This window comes from Phycodurus eques, chromosome 18 (assembly GCF_024500275.1).
Source record: "Phycodurus eques isolate BA_2022a chromosome 18, UOR_Pequ_1.1, whole genome shotgun sequence".
NCBI lineage: Eukaryota > Metazoa > Chordata > Actinopteri > Syngnathiformes > Syngnathidae > Phycodurus > Phycodurus eques.
Window position 1 is genome coordinate 16,677,848 of NC_084542.1, and position 19,153 is coordinate 16,697,000.

Below are 19,153 nucleotides of genomic sequence, written 5' to 3' on the forward strand. Positions count from 1 at the left end.
GCCGCTTGTGGATTCTTGTTTTTATTCATTGAGTCAAACCTCCGATTTAACGAAGGGGGGGGAAAAGCTTGAGATTATGTAGTATGTTATTTTTTACCACCAGGGGGCTTCAGAGGACCACAGGATGAGGAACCGCAAAATTGTTCATATTTTTTTTTCGACTTTTTTCTAATTTGCTCATTTTTGAAAGATTTAAATGTTTAAGGGGTTCAAACTAGGGTGTCAAGCAAAGGTTGGGTTTTTAAATATAGATGAGACGGTTATTTTTCCAAATTAGGGTATGGAGAGAGTGATAATGTTTTAAATGTGGACTTAAATAAAGATATGGTTAGGGTTTCAAACGTCGGTTAAGGTTTGAAGACACCAAGTGGAAGGTTTCAAACCTAATTGATGGTTTCTAGACGTGGTTAGGATGTCAAATGAGGGTTAAGGTTTTAAAAGTAGGATTCCAAGACAGGGTTAAGGTTTCAAGCCTGGGTTAAAATTTCAAGACGGTGAGTTGAAAGATTTAAACCTAAATTAGGATTTTAAGTAAGGGTTATGGTTTGAAATTGTGCTTGCAAGACTTGGTTAGGGTTTCAAATTAGGGTATCAAGCAAAGTGTAGAGTTTTAAAAGTACAGTAAGGTTTCAAGAGCGCAAGTTTTATTGTTTTTTTGTTTTTGTTTTTTGTTTTTTTGCTTTCAAACCCGCATTAGAGTTTAGAGACACGGTTAGGGTTTCAAGTTTTCAAGACGGCAAGTTTCGAGTTTTAAACCTCAACAATAGTTCCAGTTTCAAATGAGGGTTATGGCTTTAAATGTAAGGTTTCAAGTTTTTGTGCTCGCTGAACTTTGCTGTTTCTGATCTCCATGTTGGCAAAGCGAAGATAAACAGATGGCAACTGTTTTTTTGAAATGATTTATTTATTATTATTGTTTTTATTGTTGCTGTTTGTCTGTGATATCCGTCCAGGAATGTTGAACACGAAAATGTCACAACGATGAATTTGGACTGAAAAGTTGGATCTTGTTCGTGCCTTCCAAATCTCAGAACATGTTTTTTTTTTTTTTTTTTTTTCCGTCATCTGCCGTTCTAACACTCTTACATAACTTTAGTTATCTGCCAGACGCACAAACGCACGCACTCACCGGTTTAATAAAATATTCAATTTGGAGCCAAAAAGTATTATTTGTTGTCAGGTAGAGCTTTTTGTGATCAAACGTTGCGATTTATTGGCATTCACGTGGAACGCGAGCCTCTTTCGGCAAACACCTTTCGGCTTTTTGTGAGCAAATGTCACATTTGACACATTTGACACTTAAGATGCGAGCAAAATATTTGTATTTAATCGCACGCATAACTTTGTCCGTAGCTTCATGCTAGCACACAATGCGAAACGTCTCCGACGTAGCCTCGCTATAACCCTTCAAACAACGGATATTTGAACACAAATGGTCCATCAACACATGCGGACAGACAATATAACAATACCCACGAGCATATATTATTTATCCTCTGCGAAAAACAACTATATTACTGCTGCGGTTTACTGAGGAGTTGTGAATGTCTTAATGTACAGTGTATTGGTCTGTCTATATTATACTGCCCCCAGGTGGCCAAAGCGCACACCCTGCCCACTGAATTATCATGATGCACAAATTGTTTACATTTGGTACATTCTGTTGAACTATTTCATGGCTTGAGAAAGTATGTAATACCTCGGAGCGCTATTATTTTTGTTCCTATGCACACCAGCACAACAACAAGAGCGAGCGAGCGAGCGTATCCCAGCATGCTTCACTCCATCTGAGCTTTCTTCATTCGCTGACATCGCCGCATTTCGCCTGGCGACGCGCGCGCGCACACACACACACACACACACACACACAAGAAGACACACTCTTCCTCTTGTTCTTCTTCTACTTCTTCTTCAGTTTCTTCTTCAGTTGTAGCACGCTCACCTTTGTTTTTTAGTGAAAAAGAAATCATCTTACTTTTGATCTTCTTATGAGAACATTTCTGGACCAAAAAGTCTTTGAGCTAAGAAAAGTACAAGTGCATCTGTCCTGTATAATACGCTCACGTTGCATTTGATTATCGATATGTAAGATTCCGTTGAGAAATGTCACGCAGTGACTAGTGTCAGAGTTTGTAAACATCATTAACAACATAATTCAACCATATTTTTTTTTTGTATTTGAAAGATGACAGGTATTTCTACCCTTTTGATTGATTGATTGCTGACATATTTCCAAGTCTCCAACAGTGTTTAAAATGCGCACACAAACCTTACATCCCAAAAAAATGATGAGTACAACGCTGATTACAAAAATGAAAATTTAAATCATTTGAATCTGTTTTCCACGAAACAATTTAGATGTTCCTGGTCAATATTAAGTGAGCGCCACGTCGTGTCAGCGTGAACGTGAGCTAGCAACCAATGTTAGCATACTTAACGATGAAAATTGACACATTTTCTTTTTTTTCTTTGCGAGCCAGGATGTGCCTTCGGCCAGCGGGGGGCGCTGGAACGTCGCGCCCCGCCTTGGTCCAATTTTCTGCATTGAAAGGGGAACGACTGCGCATGTCAAACTTTGAACAAGAGTCGACGGGGAAAGATTTGTGCGCCCCAAACTGAAAATGTGTCACAGAATCCGACAACGGAGATGAAGGAAACAACTTAACGTTCACGATATACTATTTATATAATAAATAGATATAACAGATATACATATATTTCTAAACAGTTTTAGTTGGATATTAATATTTAAATGTTCTCTCTTGAATTTGACAAATTAAGACAGAAACAAGCATTGCGCGTAACGGTAACGATTCATCGGAAATGTTGTTAGTAGCCAGTTGGAGATTCAGTTTGAAATCCGAGCGATTGTTGTGATTGCGCCCGGCGGCCTCGCTCGCGTCGTGCCGGAGGAGCAGGAACGTAAATCGCAACGAGCGAGCGTACGAAGTTGCGTTTGCGTCACGATTACGACGATGCGTCACAGCGCCTGCAGCCGCCACTCGGCTCGCTTTGAACGTTTTATTTCCCGACGCCTGAGTTCTGATGGATGAGGAGATGCCGCGCTACGTTCCATGGCCGTGGGAATTTTCTGTGCTTCTTGTGACTCCCCTTCAACATAAGCATAAGTACAACTATTAATAATAATAATAATAATACCCTGAAATTGTAATGAATACAATTAAATATATTTTTAATGGAAATAAAAATGAGAATTTGAAGAATTAATTTGAAGATTAATTGTGCATTTAGTATTTTATTTTTAAAAAGTACAAAAATCTAAAAATAAAAACATAAAATACATTTGAAGTCATCTCAAATTGTAATGGAAAATGGAAATAAAAAAGTTAATTTGAAAACGAATAATACATTTAATATTTTATTTAAAATAAGAGAAATATCAAATAAATACAGGCAAATAATTCAAATAATTAATCATTTTCAAAAACAGGACTTAATAAGACTCTCTTTCATAGTTTGGGCATGGGCATGAGATTCACTTTCCTTCATTCACAAATTAACTTCATTTCTCTGACTGGACATGAATGCGTCGCCGCCGTTCCCACGGCCCGTGAAGGCAGCACGCACTGTTGAGGCGATCCATGGCAACAGGATCGCAGCAGCAGCAGAGGCAGAGGCTGGGGCTCGTGGGGGGGCGGGGGGGGGGGGTGTCTGCCGCCGCGTCCGTCGTACACGCTCGCCGATCGCGTCCGGTCTCACGCACGCACGCGCACGCACCTCCATGTAACCGCGGAGCACCGAGGAGGGAGCAATCCGGTGCGACTGCTCCTCATTCGGGCTCCCAAGGTGACCGAGCGGGGGGGGAGCCAGACGGCAGCTCCGACTTCCGCTGCACGTCAGCAGCAGGTGAAGCTGGCCGTACCCGCACCTCGGAGCGCTGACGGCGGCCTCGTTCACGATGCGTGCCGCTAACATCTCCGGAGCTTGAAATTCTGCACGTCACTTTTTCCCAATTTTTTTTTGAAACATGTTCTGTCGTCCGGACCCGAAGCAAAATGGGACACTTTTTTAACAGCTTGCTGCGTCATATTTATTTTTTGTTGTTAGGTTCCAGTAAAAATGATATTTTCTTTTTTGAATGATTAAAGCTCCCATCTCCATCAAGCAGCTGAAGCATCATCGTGAAGATGGCGACTGGGTCGGGTTGGCAGCAGTATTACTGCCCTGCCGGTCAGGGGAAATACACTTCGTCTTCCTCGTCGTCGTCGTCCACGTCCTCGTCCTCCTTCCAGTCCGGCCTGGCCATGGAGTACACCCAAGACCTGCACCTGAAGATGAGCAAGAAGATCGCCCAGCTGACCAAGGTAAGGGGCGCAGATGTTTGGGGGCCTTTTTGCATCCCCGAGAAGCGACGCAACCGCTGCTTTCAACTCTCGCTCCCAGACCCCGTTAGGAAATGCGCATATATTACGTTTGCACCCTCAGCGTTGGAGATTTCGTGAAGATACCGCTATTATTCTAATTTCCCTCGACTTTGCGCAGTCCTCTCATTCACTCGGCGTTGATCCGAGCTCAGATTTGCAGAGATGAAAATGTGGTGTTTCCAGTGCGCCTGTGGCTGAACTGTGGGTTTCAAACGCGAGAGAACGTCAGGTCTGAGCAACTTGCTCGTGAGATTTCTAACAGCCTTGCATTCGATACGTTGTTTTAAATGCACGCCGAATTTGAGAGCAGCCTCGCATGTTGCTACCGCCGTCGTCAACGGGCACAACAAGAGCGTACATTAACGCCAAGGGGGCTGACAAGTCTTAAATTCGGCGATTCTTGATGAAAGTTTGGCGATGGCATCGTGTTGCTCCAGAGAGCTGAACGCGTTTTGTCGGGATGCTGCACCCATCAGCGAGGCACGTGCTGTCTGCTCACATTCTTTTTTCTTTTGGTTTTTAAATGTGCATGTTGAGGCGGCACGGTGGTCGACCGGTTAGCACATCCGCCACACAGTTCTGGGGACCGGGGTTCAATCCCCGGCCCCGCCTGTGTTGAGTTTGCAAGTTCTCCCCGTGCCTGGGTGGCTCTTCTCCGGGCACTCCGGTTTCCTCCCACATCCCAAAAACTTAATTGAAGTCTCTAAATTGCTCTTCAGTGTGAATGTGAGTGCGAGTGGTTGTTTGTTTCTATGTGCCCTGCGATTGGCTGGCGACCGGCTCAGGGCGTACCCCGCCTCTCTCCCGAAGTTAGCTCGGATAGGCTCCAGCACGCCCGCGACCCGCGTGAGGATAAAGCGGTACGGAAATGGATGGCTATTATTAACATTATTGTAGTACGGCGCCTTCTGGTGTGCATAAATTGGCCACTGGGTGGCAGTATAAATGCACTCATGCAGACAAACGAAGAAGAGTTTCACTCAACTACTGTGAAGTCCTCAGTAAGCTGCAGTAATATTTGTCGTATTTCGCAGAGGATAAAGAATGAATGCTTGTAAATATTATTTTGTTATCTGTGCACGTGTTGCTACACCGTTTGCGTTCAAATATCCGTTCCGTAAAATGTTATAACACCGCCACCGTTAGCATTAAGCTAGTGGACTTTAAGTCAAAGTGTATGTTTAGTTAGTTTTTTTTCTTCTTCTTTCTTTTAAATACACAATATGTAAATCTCTTTCTGTTTAGTTGTGGGAGCGGCATTGAACATCTTGAAGCGGTGACGTCGTCAGTTTGACACTGCAGCTTCAAACTTCGAAGTCCAATTCCATAAACGTGCCGCTTCAAACCGTTTGCTGCAAATCACGCGGCCTGCGTGTGAATTTCTCGAGTATAAATTGGTCCTAAAATGTGGTCCGATTTCCTCATAGTCACACAGCCTGTGAATCCTTTCCGAAAAGATCTGTAGTTCGTAATTTGATGCAGACAAAGGATACAGTGGACCCCCCCACACTTGCGGTTCGGCATCCGCAGAGTCACTTTTCAATTTTTTATTTTTTTTGGGGTATATTTTTTTCTATTGTTCTTATTTGTATTCAACCCCCAAAATGCCCATTGGCGGTATATCCCCACTTATTCAATATTTATGGGAGGTTTAAACGAAATAATGTTCACCCCCCCCCCCCCCCCCCCATGCAATTATAATGTGTGTCAATTATCTTTGTGTACTTGGAAAATGAACAGTATGTACGTGTTAAAAGAATATCTACTCGTACAGGTGCTCATATTTGCTCGATATTAGATGCACTTTATCCTTTGCTTATGTTTGCAGCGTTATGCTGAATTTGTAATGCTTTATATGCACATTGCGATGAACTATTTATGCACACAGCCAAGTAAGTGCGAGTGCTTTTAGCTTATATAATGCTTTACAATAAGCAGCGCAGCGCTTTACGGCTCTGCGTACTGACTCTCGTCGGCCTTTCAAGGGCATTCCGGAACTTCCAGCCTTGCCTTGGGGGAGGTCTGGGATTTATAAAAAACAATAATAATAAAAATGACACGTTCCTGAGCAGGTTGGAACTCGTGGAGGGTTTGAGTGTGTCATTATCGCCACAAACCGGAGGTCTGCCAGCATCTTGCGCGCACAAACACACACACACACACACACACACACACACACACTTCCTCCTGGAGGCACAGGACATTTAATTAGGTACAGCAGAGACTGCCAGGTGGCGTTTACATTTTTATGGCTTGCTTTTAAAATGTGACTTCAAGTATGAAAGTAAAAAGTAACGCTAAGCAAATAAGGTGGAAGCAAAACATTCCTCGTTTGTTGGGGTTTGGAAGCAATGGAAGTAGAAATATAATGGTACCTTGACTTGTGAATTTCAGCCAATAAACACTGCGTTTTTGGGGGGGTTACGTGTTTTTAATACCGTATTGCATGAAAATGTATTAAAACATAATAAAATAGAATTTAAAGGTTCCCTTCCATCAAAATAAACTTTTTTGACCCCAGGGTAACATTTCAAAATGAGTCTGTGCCCCGGTTTGACCGAGGTTGACATCGATGCGGTTTGTCGAGTGAATGCAAAAGACGATAAACGGCGCCAGGCTTGCAGATGAACGGATCGGTGATGTGGGAAATTGATCATATATTCAAGGAGCTGTCCACTTTGTGGTTTGCACGCAGCCACCCGGCTCCCTTTTATCCAAGTGAGTCTCTGTAATTATTTATTTATGCATTATAAATAAAATAGCAAATATTAGCAAAACTAAATTTTACTGTACATATACATTTGATTTAAAAATTTTTTTTTTTTTACTCATTCAAGTATAAATAAATTATGTTAAAATCGGAGAAGGTAATTAGATTTTTTTCCCTCAGTAAAATAAGTTTACGTTTTACACACACAATTGCTATTTTGTTGAATTGTTACACCCCCACCCTTCAAATTGTATAGACATTTAATAAATGTCTATTCATTTGATGAAATACTTGTTTGAATTAGTTTAAAAAAAAAAAAAAAAGAATAAAATAACAAATGTTAGTAAAATAAACAATGTTGCATATACATTTGACATTTTTATTTCATGAAATCATCTGTTAATTATTATCAAGTTAGTCATAAAAATAAAAAAATGACATTATTTTGTTAGATTTATTTATTTATTTCGATACGTTTAATTTTTTCCCCGACACATTTTCTTTTATACCTTCCATCCCATACCTAGAACAGGAAGTGACATCACAGCCGCCCAGAGGCGCTAACGTGGCTTCGGCTTTCTCATCTCGGCAAACGCCGTTCCGGGAGAATGAAAAGCCAGAAGAGATTTGTGTGCATGTAGTTTATTAACCTCTGCAGGAAGGATGCCCCTGTGCGCTCGTTGTTACAATTGTCAGATTTCATTAAGATACCTCCGCTGTATGCACACACACACACGCGCACAATGGCAAAGAATGATTTGTCTGGCAGGTTTCCTCGGCTTTGGGAAGGTGCTTCTCTTTCTTCTCATTGGCCAACTAGCAATCAGCCCATCAGAGCGCAAAGACAGATCACGCCTTACTAGTTGCCATGGAGACGCCGTCAAGGTATACTTGTGTATGTCAGCAGACGCAAAGATTATGGAAGAGGAGACATTGACGTTCTGTCAGCGGAGCTTTGCGCCCACCGCGCGATGGATGTCACTATAAAATGGTGGCAGAGCATGACTCAGCATTTCTTCTTGGCGTTCAAAACGCAATCGACCGCTTCTGCGCGCCATGCACGGTCGCCTCTTTGCGTTCGATTGCTTTTAGCATGTAGCCTAGCATTTTCTCATAGCATTAAGCTCGTCAGTTACATTAAGAATGTTTGATTTCGCATGTACAGAGACCTTTACATAAAAGTTTGTTACATCAAGAATCAAGAATGATGGATTTTGCACATAGCCTAGCATTTTCATAGCATTAACTAGTCGGTTACCTCAAAAATGCTGGATTTAGCACATAGTTGAGCCTTTTTATGTAACCTGTAGCGTGTCATTTTAATCAAAAATTTTGGATTTAGTGTGCATAGAGAGCTTTAAATAGCGTAGTTTAGCTGTTGAAGTTAGCATGTACTTTAAGATTTTCATAGCATTTTGCTTGTCAGTTACATCGAGAATTTGATTTAGCGCATAGGTTAGCATTTTCATGTAGCCTGTAGCTCGTCAGTTTCATCAAGAATGTTGGATTTAGCAATCATCAAGAGCTTTAGCTAGCAATTTAATGTGTGCGTCACTTTGCAGTTGAATTTAGCATGTAGCTTAGCATTTTTACATAGCATTTAGCGCATCAGTTCAATCAAAAATGCTGGATTTAGTGTGCATAGAGAGCTCTACATTGCAGTTTAATGTTGTGTTTTTAGCTTAGCAGTTGAAGATAGCACATATCATAGCATCGTCATTGCATTTAGTTTGTCAGTCACCTCAACAACATTTGATTTAGCACATACCTTAGCATTTTCATGTAGGCTGTAGTTTGTCAGTTTAATTAAGAATGCTGTATTTAACACGTATCGAAAGCTTTACATAGCTTAGTTCAGTGTTGTAACAGTAGAAATTAGCATACAGTTTATCATTTTCATAGCATTTTGCTTGTCAAGAGTGTTGGCTTTATCACGTAGCTTAGCATTTTCTCATCAGTTTAGTCAAGAAAGTGGAGTGAGTATGTATCGAGCGCTCACGTGTCACTTTATTGGCGTGGACGTCGCTTAGCTGTTGAATTTAGCGTCGAGCTTAGCATATTCGGGCAGCATTTTAGCGCACCGGTTTAACCGGCCTTGCCTTTAGCCCAAATTAGGCATCATTTCAGTCTTTATCCGCTTTATTGGCACCGCCCCGTGCTAACGAGTCCATCAAAGTCGAATGTGCGACAACAAAAGAGCCCTGCAGTTTCCATGACGACGAACGCCCTGGAAAGAAAAAAAGAAGAAAAAAAAAAGTGTCCTACTTGCTGGGAGACAAACGCTCACAAAAGATAACAAACGCGGAGACCGAACACAACGCTAATATGCTAAGCGGCTGTATCTGGTGAACATGCTCTTAATTACAGGAAAACTGTCCTCCTCCCCCCAAAAAGGTTCTTCCGCTCAGGTGTGGCGAACCCACCTGAACCGGCTCTCAGAGTGCAGCAGGTTTCTCTCAACCGATGAAATGCAGCATATGCTGACAGACAAAACGCGCGGGCTGCGGGCGTCAACAGTGCCAATGTAAACTGATGGCGGCGCTAATGCAAGTCAGTGTTTGTTTGTGTGTGTCTGCGCGCGCTTCCTCCTCGTCATCCCATTCATGCCGCCTGCTCACGACCGCGTCCGATATTTTGCCGTACGATGTGACAAGTGCGGTTTTTTTTTTGCGTAAGTCAAGTGTCAGCCACATGTTACGCAGAGGGCGACACGGTGCCCTAGTGGTCGCCACGTCTGCCTCACAGTCGAAGTTCTGGGTCCGACTCTCGGGCCTTCCACGGTGTGGAGTTTGCATATCCTCCCACACTTTTGCCCGTGAAAGAGTTGATCACCCGCGCCTTTCCCAGAACGCCATTCGCGTATCCGCGTAAAAGCCGGAATTTCTTGCGTCGTCTGTCGTCACGGGTGCACCTAATCACGTGACCGCCGCCTGTACACAAATAATAGCGTTGCAGGCGGGCGGTGACGTCGCGCCGTCAGGCCGAGGGTGGATTAGAGAGTTCTAGTTTTGAGCGGCACGCCGCCGGTGACTCATGTGACCTGATTTTGCAAAGCGCAGAAGCAGCCGCTCGGGCGGAAAAAGGAAAATAAAAAAGCACGTGAACATCTTTAACTGCATTCCGGCATACTCTAAGACCAAAAAAAAAAAAACACAACAAGACCTTTTTGTTTTTAGTAAGAGTCATTCGTCATCCTGAGAAAAGAAAGAGTCAAGCAGCACTAACGTTAAACTTGATCATTTCCACCTCATTAATATCTTGAACTCATTTGCGTGAGCACTGGCTATGTATTAAGACAGCAAAATGATGTCACATCCACATTTTGATTTGGGAGTGTACGGTGGTCCGAAAGGGACAAAAGACACGATGCGCTACATTATTGGAAAAGCAGATTAAGAGCGAACTGCATGGAACCGTACGCAAAAAGGCCCAACACAACCAATGTCATTTTGAGCCTTCGGGGCCACCGTATTTCTCGCTCGCTTGTTCAGCAGTTAGCAAAACGATTCCTAGTTTTTCTAATGATTGTGTATGTTTGTTTGTTGATTGGATCGTTTGTTGGTTCATCCTTTGGTTGCTTGATCAAATGAACTTTTTATTTTGATGATTTTTAGGTTCATTAGTGAGCTTGTAGCAGTAGTATCATAGTTTGCTGGTTGGTTTGTTCTTTGTTTGGCTCATTGGTTCTTTCACTTGTTCAGTCAGTTGTTTGTTCTTTGGTTCTTTAGTTTGATGGTTGGTTAGTTCTGTGGTAGCTTCAGTCATTGTTTCTTTGGGTCACGCGTCAGTTTGTTTGTTCAGCTGGCGAGTTCATTGGTTCATTCAGTGGTTTGCGCTTTGGTTCGGTAGTTTTTGATGAGTTGGGTCCATTTTTCTTTGCTCTGTCAGTTGATTTGTTGTTTTCTCTGTCGGCTCATCAGCTCATTGTATCCATATTACTTTGCTGTACAATCTCCACCGATTCCGTGCCGCCGATGTAGCCGCCCGATCGCTCGCCGCCCAACGTGTTCTCCGTCACGTACGCCGTCGCTTCGGCTTCGTCTGACGTCCGCTCCATCGAGCACTTCCCTCCTCACGCAGGCGACTGTGTCCAGTTGCCTTGGAAACCCGCCGGTCGGATACATATGTGTGTGTGTGTGTGTGTGTGTCAAAGAGAAAGTATTTTCCATCCCTCGCTCCCCCACCTTACCTGTCTGTGCTGCAGGTAATTACCGTCTTCCCACTCAGCTCTAAAAATATTCCGAGCCTCTGCAGGCAGAGAGCGGTCCAAATGTTCCAGGTGGACTTTTGTCGGCTTTGGAAGATCCAGACTAAAGAATGTAAAGAAGAATGAACAAAACCTTTGAAGTATCCTCAAGTTTGATCACGTTCTTAACGAGTTCATGACCTGAGCTGAGCAAGAACCCAAACAGGTTGGCCGAGGTAGCTGCGGTCAAAGTTTTTCTGGTCATCTTTTAGCGTTAAGCAAAGTCTTCAAGCTGTATTGTACGTACCTTCATCAGAAAACGTGATGACTTGCGCAGTGTAACGGTTCGACCACTAAAACCGTGTTTGAAGTGCCGTTAGAATTTTGATTATTTGTTCGTTGGATTGGTAATTCCTTTGTTTGCTCATTAGCCACATCTTTTGTTGGTTTTGTTCTTTGGCACTTTTTTTTCCCGTCGGGTTTTTAGTTCTTTTTTTGTTGGTTTCTTCTTTGGTTCAAATGTTTGCTGGTTGGTTTCTTTCTTTGTCCTGTGGTTCATTTTGCTGGTAGGTTTGTCCTTTCATTGAGTTTACTAGTTGGTTGGGTCATTTGTTTGAAAATTAGTTAATTGGTTGGTTTGTTTGGGTCGTCCGTTTGCGGGTCAGTTGATTTTTTTGGTTTTGTTTTGTTTTGTTTATTTGTTGCTTGGATTTTTTTTGTATTCTTTTGTTTGGTAGTTTGTTGGTCCGGTCATTTGTTAGTTTGTTGCGTCTTCATTCCTTTGTGAGTCCATCGGGGCCAAGCGGGGCAGCTTACCACCGCATCCGGTCGGCGAAATAGTCACACATCGTTTCATCCGCATTATTGTAATTTAACGATTGCGCAGCAGGAAAAGACTATAGCGTAAATTACTCCACAGCACAGTGGTTATATTGTTACAAGTCAAGTGAAAGCATCCTGATGTCTGCATTAGCCCAGCTAATTGTGTGTGTGTGTGTGTGTGTGTGTGGAAGCTAGCAGTGGCATGAAATTAGAAAGTCAAGCACACATCTTGCGCCAAGGCTTCTTCTTTGGATTGTTCTTTTTCGTCTTACTCCCACGCCGCTCCCGAGTGCATCCGTGCGGAGACATCCCACCCGCGTCCGCCTCCCTGATTAGTCGGCGCTGCAAGCGGATTCAAAAGTGATCACCGAGCTCAACGGTCGCAAATTCGTCTCGGGAACAATCGCGTAGCACAGGAAAGAAAAATTACAAAAACATAAACTTCTACAGAACTAAAACAAATGGATAAATCACTGTTTTTGCAACCAATACTGTAATTGGACGCAACGTCATCAGCAAAACAAATTCTGCCCAATTTCCTTCCACTTCCATTGTGCACAAGCGGCGCATGTCAGCGGGGTCGCAGTTGGAACTGCGGAAGCTGCTAAAAAATAAAACAAAAAATCTCGGTTAAAAAAAAAACATCGTCTTGAATGAAATCATTTGCCCGACCCTAATTTTGTGACTCTTTTTTAGTCTACATCAACCTGCTGACAAACAGACCTTCGAGTCAACAAACCCACCAAAACACAAGACAGTGAAACTCCATTTTTGTTTTGTTTTGTTTGAGTTGACGTTTACTGTAAAACTGCCTCATAAAACAAAAAAGTTAAACGTTGTATAGTCCTCTAGCTTAATGCTAACATAAAATGCAAAACTCAATAGGTGGGCTCCTGGAAATTAGCATCGCCTGCAGGGTCATCATCATAAACTGCTACCTTAACACGCACGGAGCAGCAACGCATACAAACAGAACTGCGAACTCCTCTTTGTATTCTGAGTGCTGAATTATTGAATTGATTTTCGCCACACACTCACGCTTGGCTTCCTTTCTCACGGTCTCACATTCGGCGTTCTCGCCGGCCCGGTGTTAGTTCTGGGCCGGACTGACCGGTCAAAGTGATGCCGCCGTTATTTTTAAGGGCGGCCTAAAAACGCATTTAGTTCAGCCCAGAAAAACAACAATTATTTCATAAATGGGTCGAAAATATTCTTCATTATTATTATTTTTTGGGTTAGATTTACATATAAAAAAACAACAAAAATGTTTCTTCCCCCCAATTTGAAAAAAAAAAAAAAAATTAATCTAAAAAAAAAAACAACATTTTGATATTGGATATATATATAGTATGTTACAAATCTATCATCTCTAACTCTTGCAAGTTTTTTTTAATCCCCAAAAAAAACCCCAACAACAATTGTATTTGTTTCACCACAGTATCGAAACAAAAATGCTGATTTATTTTTATCCAACAAAAAACATTTGAATTTTGGACAGCAAAATATGTACTTCACTGTGTCGCCACTAATCCATCTTTTTGTTGTTTTTTTGTATCTGTTTCACCAGTTTATCTAAAAGTGAAACTTTTTTTTTCATCTAAAATAAACACAACAAATATTTTTCTTGCTGATTTAGAAAAAAAAATACTTGATCGTTGCGATACATTTTGTGTATTATCATTTTTTGGGAATCCACTCCAACAGCAATCGTACATGTTTCAGCGTTCTAAAGGATTTTCTCTGGCGGTGCTTGCGCAGGTGATCTACGCGCTCAACACCAAGAACGACGAGCACGAAGCGGCCATCGCCACCCTGAAGGAGGCTCACGAGGAGGAGGTGCAGCAAATCCTCTCCGAGACCAGAGAGAAGATTTTACAGGTGCGTCAACGCCTTTCACTTCCATTCACGCACCCAAAAACAACCAAATATGCGCCCGAGTTCATCCGAAGATCATTACTGACTTCCAGTTTCCGTCTTTACGGCTGCCCGTTTATTCCGTGCGTTACGCATGCGTTGCTTCAAGACGCATCCCTCCACAACGAAGTCTTATTGATACAAACAACATGTTAGGTTGACCAGTGAATGGGTTTCATTCCTCCTTCCGTCCGCACGGCCGCCCATCGAGGCAGAAAACAGCGAGAATAAATTGTAAGATGCATTTATATCTTGTAGACGTAGGCCTACGCAACCAAGTTTATTGATACGAACACAATAGGTCGGTCAATGGATGGGTTTGCTTTTTGTTTCCTTCCCTTTGGCTGCCCACTTAGGCCAGCCGGTTGCTGCTAAACTGCGTAACGCCTTCACTGCATCGCCAACAGGCCACCAGCTGTTTAGTTACAGTGGAAATATTCACGCTGAAGGGTGCCATATGTTGTTGAACGACATTTTTTTATTTTTTATTTTTTTTTAATCTCCCCCGTCGCCCCCGCAGTACAAGAGCAAGATCAGCGACGAGATGGACCTGAAGAGACGCATCCAGTCCCTGGAGGAGTCCATGGAGCTGCACGAGAGGATGAAGAGGCAAGCGCTGGCCGAGTTTGACAACTACCGGCAGCGGGTGGAGGACCTGCAGCTGTGCACCGAGGCGCAGGTATTGCATCATCGGCGACGGCATTTCCTGTCTGACTCTTCTTCTCGTTTCATGGGCAACCTGGAGCCCAGGAACCATATTGGGTAGAGGATGAGGGAATCGTGATCATACTTGTTTTTAAAGGTGGTTTAAAAGTGGTCCAATTTAGACTTTTGACCTGAACCGAACTTAGACCCGTCTTCCGCCATTATTAGCACACGCAACGGGTGGTGTCCATGTCGCGCGAGGTGGAGGAGATGCGGCGCTCGTTCGAGGAGAAGCTGCGCACCTTCGGCCAGACGCAGGCGCAGTCCGAGCAGGAGAAGAAGGTGGCGCTAGAGGAGCTGAAGGGCCAGCATCGGCAGGAGGTCCAGGAGCTCCTCCGCAGCCACCAGAGTCACAACGCCAACTACAGCAAAGACCAGGAGAAGCTGGGCCAGCTGCACAAAGCCGAGGTACACGGCAAAAATGCAAATGGGGAGAACTTGGAAGCTGAGCCTGTTCTGTTTCTTTCAGGTGGATTCTCTGGCGGAGCGAGTGGAAGAACTCAAACAGGACAAGAAGAAACTGGTGGACGAGTATGAGGCCAAACTCGGCAAGGTACCGGCCGCTGCGGCGCGTCCGAGACCTCCGCCGAGGCGCCAACGTGTCTTACGACAGTCGCGATCAGACAGCTTTACGGCGCCTAAGTTCAAAGGGCAACTTGATTTGAAGTTTGGATCGCACCCAAATTAAAGCTGCTGCTTTGACATCACAGCTTTTGGCAGTGCATAAGCACAGATATCATTCATATCATATATGCAAATCTAGTTTTCGTATTTTTAGATTTGACTTTTTTTGTTGTATTTATTATATGTGCTTGTTGTTTAATTGCGAAACTAGAGCCCAATAAATCTAAATGGTTTTTTTCAATAGAATTCCATAACATTTACTTTTATTTTATTGTATTTTCGTTTTAAACAAAACAAACAGTGTATTATTGGTCTTTTTACTTTATTTTAAATTTGAAAAAAAATAGTATTTTTTATAACAGCCAATAAGTAAAAATTCTTTTTTAATAATCCTTTAAATATATTTGTATTGAATTTACATATACAACATTTTGTTTTATGAAGAGAATTAGATTTTTTTCTACTTTAAAATTTTTTATTCTTCAACAGCCAATAAATGCTATATTGTTTTTATTTAACAAATATTTCTCCATTTTTGATTGAATTTACATTTTGATAGATATATATATTTTTTTAACACAGCAAAATCTCATCGGACGATTGTCTCCATTGTCTTTGGTGTTGTTCAGGCTCAGGCCTTCTACGAGCGGGAACTGGAGGCCATGAAGCGAACGCAGCAGCTGACGGCCGACAACCTCCTGGCGTGGAAGCGCACCGAGGCCGAGCTGCGCCGCGAGTTCCAGACGCAGGAGGCGGCGCTGCAGAAGACTCTGGGCAAGCTCCGGACCGAGCTGGCCCGCGTCACCGACGAGGCCCGCGAGCACCGCGAACGCTCGCACAAGCTGCAGGCCTCGCTCGCCGCCTCCGAGAACGCCGTCAAGGTCAGTAGCGCCAGTACCCGCGATCCTTCAGTGCTGACTCATGAGAAACAAAGACTGTATACAGCGGTGCGTTGGGATATGAGTAACTCAAAATTGCGTGCGTGCGTGTGTGTGTGTTTTCCTCCAGCACCGAGTCAGGCTGTATGAATTGCAATTTGTGTGTTTTGGGTTCCTCAGGAGCTGAGCAAGCAGCTGGACGAGGTGACGCAGAATTCCGAGATCGTGGAGATCCGTCAAAAGGAGGCCGAGTGCGAGCTGGAGGCGGCCCGGGATCGAGTTCAGCAGCAGGCCACCGAGATCCTCCTCAAAGCCAGTAAGCCGCGCGCATCCCAAAGTACCGTACCCGCGTGCCGACTGACCGGTAGCAAAAATATCAATCAAAAAATATGTCAAATCGACCGAATTTGGACATTAGAGGTTTCGGCCCGACGCCAGCGAAATGTACCTCTGCGTTTGCGGCCGTGTTGTAAGTGCAAGCGGCGCTAAAGTGTGACATCGTGTGAACTGTTCTCAGGTCAGATCAGCAGCCTGCAGGCCACCCAGATGACTCAGGAGGCGGCCGTGCGCGACCTGGACAACGAGCGCAGCCGTCTGAAGGACAAGGTGCTGAGGCTGGAGGAGGAGCGAGAGGCGCTGCACGGCCAGAGCCGAGCGCTGGACGACAGGCACAAGCAGCAGCTGCAGTCCTTGCAGAAGGTACGGCCTCTGCCCCGCGCTCATGGTACAGTCAGTTTTTTTTTTTTTTTGCTATACAGTCGACCCCCGCATGCTCGCGCTTCAGCACACGCGGTTTCACATCTTTGCAGTTTTTTTTCCCCCCCAATTTTCTTTCATTTTTTTTCCAATTAATTTTCAATTATTTCTCTTTATTCATTTTGTTTTTTCTTTCTTTCGGGGGAACTGACCCAGAAAAGATTCATTGACAGTTTATCCTCTCTTATTCAAGAATTTCTTGGGTTTAACAAAAACTTTTAAAGATTTTCTTTAATACAATCAGAATGTTAAAAAAAAAAAAAAAAAAAAGCACAGACGTTATTCAAAGTTGTCATGACGACAGTTAAAGTCACCGCCATGACGTCAAAGTCATCAAGATGAGATTTAAAGTCCGCAGTTGACGACCGGCAGTCACGCGGGACCCGATTGCTATTCCAGGATACGTTGTCGTCAGTTGTTGATTTACGTATCTGAAGCTTTGCATAGCAAACGTTTGGACTCGAGGTGCCATGTACGTCTTTGTTGGCAGCTGTGTTCCCGCAAGCAGTCCACGTCACTTCAGGAGCAGCAAAAAAATAAATAAAATTGTCACGACACATCCAGTCGAATTCATGGCGACGATTAATAAATCGGCCTCCAGCCAATGGTTAAAGTCGCGTTTTAATAATCAAACAAAAAGGTTTAGATGGTCCGAGGCGGCAGTGACAGAGTGTCAATAAGTGTAATTGCCGGTCTTGAGAAAAAAAACAGATCTTTTGAAAAGGTCGCAGGACCAGCCGGCGGCACGTCCCCGATGCGAAATGTCAAGTGTGGCGGCTTCACGTTGCCTTTGTCGTCCCTTCGGCGCTGACATTTGGCGCCGCGTTGTCCTCTGAGAGGCCTCAAATCAACAGAAATGAGTTGCAAGGCTTGGGCTGCCAACGCTTTTGGGAAATTTCCGCAACTTTGAGAGTCCTCGCAAGCCTGGCGCGAGCACAAAAAACAGCTCAAAGACCGGTTTTAGTGAGAATTTTGTAGGATTTGCTACCAAAAAGAAGTCAGGCGCTCTTAACTACTACTGCAATATATTAAAGCTGCTGGCGCACTTAAACTAAGCATTGAGCTACCTCGTGTGTGACCAACATACAATTGTTTAAAGTGACAAATATAATAACCTTGAGTGTTGAGCCACATGCTGCTTCACCAAATCTTTGAGAAGCACACAACTGAAGAAAAAAAAAAGGAGCGACGGAGTCTGAATCCTCGCCGGCTCATTTGTAATCGCTGTCAATATGGTAGAGTGACGCAGCATATGGCGCGAATGTCAGGACGCGCGCGCGTGTTTGTGTTTTTGGCAGACGCTGCGCGAGGAGAAGGCGTCTCACGAGAAGGACATGAGCGGCCTGCGCGCTCGCTACGAGGAGGAGAGCGGCCAGACCAAGGAGAACCAGGCCCGGGTTCTGGACGAGGTGGCCAAGAAGCACCGGGCCGCGCTGGAGAACGCGCTCGGCGGGGCGGAGAAGGACAAAAACAGACTGTTGGCTGTGAGTAACGCCGTACGCCGTTGTCATGGAGACCAGCACATTCCTGTGAACAAACACTGTACTACATACTTTCATTACATGTCATTATTTGCTCCCCAACGCTGGTTGGACCTTATCAAAACATGCAGGTTTTTTTAAATGTTTTTTTTTATTATTTTTTTTATTTTATTTTTTATTTTATTTTATTTTATTTTATTTATTTATTTTTTGCTTCAATTCAAGGCGGCACGGTGGCGACTGGTTAGAGCGTCAGCCTCACAGTTCTGAGGACCAGGGTTCAATCCCCGGCCCCGACTGTGTGGAGTTTGCATGTTCTCCCCGTGCCTGCGTGGGTTTTCTCCGGGCACTCCGGTTTCCTCCCACATCCCAAAAACATGCATTCATTGGAGACTCTAAATTGCCCGTAGGTGTGACTGTGAGTGCGAATGGTTGTCTGTTTGTATGTGCCCTGCGATTGGCTGGCAACCAGTTCAGGGTGTACCCCGCCTCCTGCCCGATGACAGCTGGGATAGGCTCCAGCGCGCCCGCGACCCTAGTGAGGAGAAGCGGCTCAGAAAATGGATGGATGCTTCAATTCAATGGACATTCTGCTGCTCCTTCTGGTGTGCGCGCCCTGGTCACCAGGGGGCAGTATAATACAGACAAACGACCATCACCATTGCTTCGTAAGTCGCGGTAATAATAGTTGT

The 19,153-nt window shown here is 43.9% G+C and overlaps 1 protein-coding gene across 3 annotated transcripts in view; it reads left to right on the forward strand.

Moving 5' to 3' along the window:
• The first annotated feature begins 3,674 nt into the window (after nt 1-3,674).
• The window catches only part of fam184ab (family with sequence similarity 184 member Ab), a 37,289-nt gene continuing 21,810 nt past the window's right edge, over nt 3,675-19,153 (forward strand). For 2 of the 3 annotated variants that reach the window (XM_061704755.1, XM_061704757.1), the window contains exons 1-9: nt 3,675-4,325; nt 13,862-13,981; nt 14,538-14,696; nt 14,891-15,130; nt 15,192-15,275; nt 15,976-16,227; nt 16,405-16,540; nt 16,742-16,923; nt 18,279-18,464. In XM_061704755.1, the coding sequence (XP_061560739.1) occupies nt 4,149-4,325; nt 13,862-13,981; nt 14,538-14,696; nt 14,891-15,130; nt 15,192-15,275; nt 15,976-16,227; nt 16,405-16,540; nt 16,742-16,923; nt 18,279-18,464 (1,536 nt within the window). In that variant the 5' untranslated portion in view covers nt 3,675-4,148. Of the gene's footprint in view, nt 4,326-10,594; nt 12,464-13,861; nt 13,982-14,537; nt 14,697-14,890; nt 15,131-15,191; nt 15,276-15,975; nt 16,228-16,404; nt 16,541-16,741; nt 16,924-18,278; nt 18,465-19,153 lie in introns of those variants that run through there. The other variant, XM_061704756.1, reaches the window with a different exon arrangement.